Below are 8067 nucleotides of genomic sequence, written 5' to 3' on the forward strand. Positions count from 1 at the left end.
CCCCACCATCCGCTTTAAGTGCAAGATGGTGAAATTTTCATTTTAAATACCAAGTTTTCCAACCCAAATTCCAAATCCAAATCAAACTCTTCAATACCCAATCTCATTGCTGCTAGTATATGCTAGATAACATGTATTCTCTACGTATCTGATTGACGACTAGCCTTAATCGAAAGTTCTCTCTCGTGATTGAGAGGGGTAATTAACTATAGGGGCTTGCGCCTATAAGAAACCAGAACTCGGATTATAAAGTCCTCGCAAAATGAGGGCGAAATCTCTGGGTAGTATCTTATCTACAAACCCATCTGCCTTCCAAAATTTACCTCGGAACTTATTCAAATAAAACTCCCTCGCCGAACAAAAAGAAAAGCGGCGGGGAGGCCGGGGCCGAATTTTCGGAGCCCATATATGTCTAAATAAATTGTATACATTTTTATTAACTTTTACAGAAGGTGTATACACGACTTCGAGAGAGTTAGGCCCCTGCAGGTGAGGGTTCTTCTGGCGACTCTGTAGAGTATTCTGAGTACCGCATATAGTCATAAGCCGTAGGAGGAATGCAATATTACAGGGTTTATGTTTTAAGTTCTCAAGCCTAAGCATACAAGGGGATGACCTCTGGTGGATCCAACTTCGTAGCAAGTTCATAGGAGTCCTTACATAGTCAATAGATAAATGCCCTTCAAGTGGAGCTAGAATAAGTAAGCAAAATCACAAGCTGATTGGCAAGTGTAGTTGCTGGCACAGATACATATGCAGATGCAGGAGCAACACAATCAGTTGTTGGATGAAATACAAAAAAAATTAGTGAGTAGTTCAGTGAAAAAGAGGTAGCTCCAGCGGAGGATGAGTCGACAGATTCAGAGTAGTTGTTTAGTTTTTTTTTTAGTTTCATATGAACTTTTATTAGTTTCTAAATATTTGATGAATTTTTTAATATTTGTTGAAGCTAATGAACAATTTGTGATATTTTTGAGTATTTGGTGATGTTTTTGAATATTTGTTGATGTGCTGTAAAAATCTGTGCTATTGAGTAGTTATTTTTTAATATTTGTAATTGTAAACTGTAGGTGTGGAAATCTGATTGTTGTTTGGGAAGATTCTTTTTTTTTTTGCTACAGGTTTTCGGCGAATAACTCGCCAGAAATCTGCCGAAAATGATGATACAATGAATTAGGTATCAATTTTGGGCATCCTTAGACGCCAGTTTTCCGGCGGATAAATGCGCCGATTATCCCCGTCATTTCTTTTTCGGCGTATTAGCGACGTTTGTTCCACCAGAATTACTGGCGTATTTTTATGCCGATAATTCCAGTGTATTTAACACCATAATAAGTGAATAAAAAGTGACATAACTACCACCTACTTATCCTCGGGTTGTGCGCAAGAAAGTACGCAGGAAAGATTTCTGGCTTATTATTTACATCCGGAAAAATTTTTTGACGCGTGAATTACCGTAGTATGAAAATTTGACGGGAATGCGATGGAAACTTGATGTTTTCATCCAAAAATTAATGTTTATGACGTATTTTGTTATATATATATATATATATATATATATATATATATAAGTTACCATGTAATCTCATAAAGTAATAAGTGTATTTAAGTGGTGAAACTATGTTATGCTTGCACTGCTCACTTCAAGTTCTTTTTTAAGAGTTGTCTTATAATCTGCCCATACATATCTTAAAGAAAAAAAAAATGCTCTTCATTTATTCAGAGAAGGAGATTAATGACTCATAATCTGTTAGTTTGTTCCTCTTAATTGATGGATTTATGAAATCTCAAGTCAAATGCTTTTTATTATTCAATCTACTCCTTTAATAGTATTGTAACCATACATCATCTTTACATACAATCTAAAGAGATGAGTTAAAAACTTCATTCTCCATCACTAAATCATCTTGAATACATATATATGTAATAATCTAAATAAATAATTTTATTAGGAGTACATTATTAGTAAAACTTAAAATTTGTCTTTACCATAAGATATATATTATTGTATTTTAATTACATAATTTCTTCGTAATTTTTGGGTGCTGGTGAAAATCTTTAAGAAATTGACACTTATTGGTACAAGTGGGGATTTTAGGACCTCTAGGTGTCTATTTTGCAAACTAATTTTATCAATATTTTCTAAATAAATGATTTATTTTATAGATATTTTCTATAATTTTAAAGCACAAAAATAATTTATATGAATTTTATAATAAAAATTTGATTAAATTAAATAGTTATATTAATATTTTTTTACAAATATGAAATATCTTAAACCATTATCTAACTTTTATTAATCTTCTTTTTCTTTATGATTCGATTAACACAGAAGGCTTAGGGAGAATTAGAGTGAAGAGAGAGAGAGTGAAATGAAATCCAAAGATTTGGAGGTCATAGAACTATTTTTGGTCGTCGACACTATTGGAAAATTTTTTCATCTCGATGTAAGGAATCTGTATCTTATTTCTGATTTTAATAATAATGTTTTAATGGTATTTTTTAATTAAAATTGTATTTTTATTAATAAAAAATGAGGATAATTTTATAATGGTAAAAATTTCACCGTATAACTTTTTATACATTATAGAGATCGAGATTATGAATATTTTGAGTTGATTCTAAAAATTTTTCGCCAAATGGATTTGAAAAAGGTAATAATTTTTGCATATACTAAAATTTGTTTTAACATCTAAACACAGTGCTTTAGTTTAATAAAGCTTCAGAATTTTTATATACAATTCTTGGTAATGTGATTAATTTATGAAAATTTAAATTTTTGCTCAGTAGAATTTTCTGCTGTCTACTATCATGACAAGTAGAGCTTTCTCTTTATTCAATGGTTTTGTTTTCTGAGCTGGTTCCAATCCCTATCTTTTCCTATATTCTGATTTTTTGTTAGCCCTTGGTTTTTTGAGTTAGCTTTTCTCTTATTTTATTTATATTCATAATTTCAAATTAGTGAGAGTGAGATTATATTTCTATTATTAGTTTTGGTCACTTGGGAGTATTTTCCTCTCAATAACTCCTATGTCTAAAGTTGTTTAGTTTGGGTTTACGTTTAAAGTTGTTTTTATAAGGGCCTATTTTCACCAGCCCTTTTTGTTGTTCGTTTTCTCTGCTGTTAGCTTGAGTTGAGGGTGTTTGAGTAGCTTTCTGATTGGGATTCATGTCTTCTTCAATTTTTTTTGCTTTCTTCATATGTCCTTGGGCCTTTTCGAGTATGGCTTCGTCCCCAGGTTTGCTCTTTTCCTCGCAATATGTCTAATTGTTTCCACTGTTTCTGTAGTGCTGATGAAGTGCCTAGGGAGTTTCTCTACCTTATTAATGCCTTATTTGGTGGACTTACTAACTGCTTACTATTGTTCCGATTATGTGAGAAATTCAAATGGGGATCTTCAAAGAGATTTTCTCATTTTTGGTTGTGAAGGATGTGTTCTTGAATGATTCTGTCAATGAGTTCTGCCTGTTAGTTTTGTTCCTTTATTCTTTCAGCTTTTTTTTTTTACAGGTGACTGTTGTGGTGCCGATTGAGCTTTATGTTGATTTGAGAGTTTGAAACCATGGGCGGATCCCCATTTAGTTGAGGGGGGTAAATGCCCCCCCTCAAAATTTTTTTTTTTTAATTTTAGTGAGATATTTTGAAATATTTTGGATATTTTGGGTATTTTGCCCCCTCTCAAAAAAATTTTTTGCCCTCATTTAATCAATCCTAAGCATTTTTGTCCATCCCCCAAAAAAAAAATTTTTTTGCCCATCCTGAAAAAAGAAGTTGGATCCGCCCCTGTTTGAAACCATCATTATACTTTTAATAAATTGATTTTTTTTAATTTAGCTTGGGATCTATTACTCAATAGGTTTCAAATTTATTTTTTGACTGTTGCTTTGTGAGCAATAGCGAGTTTTCAATCCCTTTTAAGGGTTTGCACTAGATTTTTTTATGAAAAAAATACTCCCCTTAACAAAAATGTCCTAATTTAGGACGGCAAACTATCTAGCAAAAATAATTCAATGGAAACTTTAAAGTTAATAATTCACACTAATGATTATCCTAAATTAATATTTAAATGCAGAAATTTGCACAGAAATTACTTTTATTTATTATTAGTGGTATAATAACTATTTTAAAAGTAATTTTTGTAATGACATGGCTTATCCAATTATACTGTGTTGAGATATAGCTTTATTTTTCAGAGCATTTTCCTCAAAGTTATTATATTCTTATAGTTAGCCTTTATTTTTCTTCCCACAGCTGCACGTTTTCACCAAGGAAACAATTGGATGATAACATCTTAACACTTTTTATTGCATTTAATGACAATTTGATGTAAATTTACGTCTAACTAATCAAGGTTTATATTTAACTCGTGACATGAATGAAGTGCTTATCGTGTGTGTGTGGGCAAATTATTGCATCCGGTCACCGGACGCAGATATAGGTCCGGATATTAATAAAATATTATTTTAAATTAAACGCGTCAAAAGCGTAGGTAAAGCGCAGTCAAAAGCGCAGGTAAAGCACAGTCAAAGCGCAACTAAAGCATAACTAAAGCGCAAGTCAAAAGCGCAGTCAAAAGCGCAGGTGACTTGACAAATTTTTATTGGATGTCCGAATCTATTCTCCGCGTCCGGTGACCGGATGCAATAATTTGCCTCGTGTGTGGCCCGATCAAACTTGTCTTTATTAAAAAGATCAGGTTGAGATGACTCTATTCAAGTCAGAATATTTTTTGGGTCAATAAGAACCCAATCTGACCAATTATACCACATTTACAACACCTAAAAAAATCGCTTAATCTCTTAGGTCACCGGACGCGGAGATAGGTCCGGATATTAATAAAATATTATTTTAAATTAAGCGCGTCAAAAGCATAGGTAAAGCGCAGTCAAAAGCGCATGTAAAGCACAGTCAAAGCGCAACTAAAGCATAACTAAAGCGCAAGTCAAAAGCGAAGTCAAAAGGTGACGTTGCAAATTTTTATTGGATGTCCGAACCTATTCTCCACGTCCGGTGACCGGATGCAATAATTTGCCTCGTGTGTGGCCCGATCAAACTTGTCTTTATTAAAAAGATCAGGTTGAGATGACTCTATTCAAGTCAGAATATTTTTTGGGTCAATAAGAACCCAATCTGACCAATTATACCACATTTACAACACCTAAAAAAATCGCTTAATCTCTTAAACATTTTCATCCATCGCCGTTTTTCTCGTCTTCAAAAATAAAAAATTTAAACCCAGCTCACATTGTTCGTCTCCACTAAAGCAAGGAATATATGCTAAACAGCCTGGAATGATTATTGTCAAAAATGAATATAATTTTGTATGCATTTTCTCATCGTCAAATGCAGAAATTATAAATAAGATTTTATGAAACCCAACGTTAACGTCATGGCCACCAATAAGGAAACACTTAGTTTTGTAATTCAAACATCACAGCTTCTTTCTAATGTCTTTTCAATAATCTCCAATATAAATAGTCCAGTCCTTGGTCTCAACTTAAGTAAACACGCAAGCCATAAACATGAAGAGAACTTATAGCAAAGTACAGTTCTTCCCCAGTCCCAAGTCCGACATCTCATCGCCACTCTCGAACGAATTCGATCGATCCTTTGTATGTGATCTTGAGAACCTTCACAAGCTTCAAGGATCACGCATTTCCGCTGATGACCTCTTCAAGATCCTGGATGCCTCCATGGTTTCCCAGAAGATGGGCATGAATATTGCAATGGATGCCATCAATCCCACTACATGCAGTGAGTCAGATTGGAGGTTTATCAATTGCTTCCTCGACAGCACTATGTTATTGCTTGATGCATGCAACAACATTAAAGTAAGATTGAAAAGCATTAAGAATTGCCTTGACTTGATTCCCGTTGGACTCCATTGTCTTGAAGGCGAGCATGAGCCAAGCAAGGCTGTACTACAACAGGCTGCGACAACACTGGAGTCTGGCCGTTTCAAGGACAAGCGGTTTTATGCCAAGATGGATAAAAGCTTGTCTTGGATGAGAACATTTGGCAAGAGGCTCAACGATCGCACACTAGCATATCAAGACAACAGGGATAATGTTACCTCAAAGGTCTACAAGGCCTTGAGCAGCTCATGGGCTATGTCTATTCTCGCAATTGAAGTCCTTTGTTCTGCTACAACTATTAGGTCTCTTACCAATCCAAGTGTCCAACATCTTAAGGTTGAACCACAAACAATGCTGTTCAATGAGCCAGAGAAAAAAATTAAGAAAAAATCAGAAAAAACTGCATCAATGGAAGAGTTAGTAGGCACAGATTTAGCTGCTCAGACCTTATTGAAGCTCATATCATCATGGCAGAAAGATGGAAATAGTAGTTTGCGACGAATGGCAGTAAAAGCTATAGCAGGCGAGCTTGGAAGGAGGAAACAAGTGTTAGAGAAGATATTGCCACTTCTTGAAGAAAAGACTGAAATGTTTTATCAGCAGATTGTTGCCGTAAGGATCAACATGTTTGGATTGCTCCGTAAGGCTCATAAGGAAGAGGCGTTTGAAATGTTGAAGCATTCTAGCTATGAAGAAATACAAATGGACGCCAATCATGCACACGATCAGAGGGATGCAACTCGAGTTGAAGTCCAAACAAAGGTGTCTACACGATCTAAGTCTCTAGCTCGAGTTAGACCGCCTCTCTATATTAACTTCAATCAAAATAGAGTACCAAACCAAGTTCTTTGAACAAATAAAATATGAAAATATTATTTATCTGATATATTCATGTATTTTGCTTATTTACTCACACAAAGAAGCTGTTCAAAAGAGTTATTATATTATATTTAAAAGACATCTTTTTTAAAGTTACAAATGTCTAAAGCCTGATATACTTGTAGTGGTTTTACATTTTACTGAGACTCTTCTAAGAATGCACAAGCATAATTTAGTGAGGTTGTAGTGCTCTCTGGTGCTTCTCTAGGGTTTTTCCACATGAAACCTTGCCGCCCCTCACCCTCCCTCTCGGAGGATTCCACCTAGGCTATCCTCCTCACTTTTCCTCCCCTTTCTTCCTCTTTCAACCTGCCTTCCTCCTCCCCTGCGTCTCCTTTGGATTGGAAGCATATTCATGCTTCTCAATCTCAAGTTTCTAATAACTTTACCTCTTCCCTCACTCATCTTCCGACTAAAAATGCTACTGCCCACTTTGCTAGAGCGCAATTCGACGTCGGTTCTCTCGAGTGGACGCTCTATTTTGTCGGTTACTCCATAGGCCATAGACCCTTCTATGATGCTTTCCTTTCCACAATTAAAAAACTTGATCTCTTATGGGCTCTCTATCTCTGCAAACACTAGATGATGGATTCTTTCTTCTCAAATTCTCAGCCATAGAGGACTATAAAATAATGTGGAGTAGCAGATCATGGTTTTTCTTTGGCAAACCATTCATCCTGAAAAGTAGACTACGGATTTCATTCGTAAGCTCGAAGAATTCCCTTCCATCCCTCTGTGGATCAAGATAAAAAATCTACCCCTTTCGTGCTAGACGCCTGAAGGGATATCTAAAATTGCCAGCTATGTTAGAGTTCCTCTAGCAGTTGATGCCCTAACTACGGCAAAAACTAGACTTACATTTGTGAGAGTTTATATATAGGCGAGCAACTCCTCATTTTACCCATTGAAATCTACATTTCGGTTGACTAAAAGATTTCTCTCATCACTGTCCTCTATGACCAGAAACCCAACCCATGTTACCATTGCGGCTCTATTGTCCACCTCTAACTAGGTGTCCTAAAAATCCCACCCCTCCCTCTACGTCGGTGCGTCCTCGAGGTAGAAGTACTAGCTGCAAACCCCATAACACTCCACCGCCCAATATTACTATCCCTAAACCTCCCCTACCCCCTATATCACAACCTGCTACAGCCCAAGCTTCCTCTTCCCAAATCCCCTTCTCCTTCAACCCAGCCTCTAATCATTACATCCCAAACCTCAACTCCCCTTTTGATGATGTGCCTCCCACCTACTGTGAGCTTATCCAGGCACTAGTACATTCCTTAACGGCACCCCCCACCAGTCCCCCTCTCTTATCACCAAAAATAATTT

The 8067-nt window shown here is 35.8% G+C and overlaps 1 protein-coding gene across 1 annotated transcript in view; it reads left to right on the forward strand.

The window, feature by feature from the left end:
* LOC110092912 (probable carbohydrate esterase At4g34215) overlaps window positions 1–3559 on the forward strand; it is a 5799-nt gene extending 2240 nt beyond the window's left edge. The window contains exon 2 of the mRNA XM_020817609.2: window positions 3512–3559. Within this exon, the coding sequence (XP_020673268.1) occupies window positions 3512–3559 (48 nt within the window). The remainder of the gene's footprint in view (window positions 1–3511) is intronic.
* The last annotated feature ends 4508 nt before the right edge of the window (window positions 3560–8067 follow it).

Source organism: Dendrobium catenatum, unplaced genomic scaffold (genome assembly GCF_001605985.2).
Source record: "Dendrobium catenatum unplaced genomic scaffold, ASM160598v2 fragScaff_scaffold_821, whole genome shotgun sequence".
Lineage (NCBI taxonomy): Eukaryota > Viridiplantae > Streptophyta > Magnoliopsida > Asparagales > Orchidaceae > Dendrobium > Dendrobium catenatum.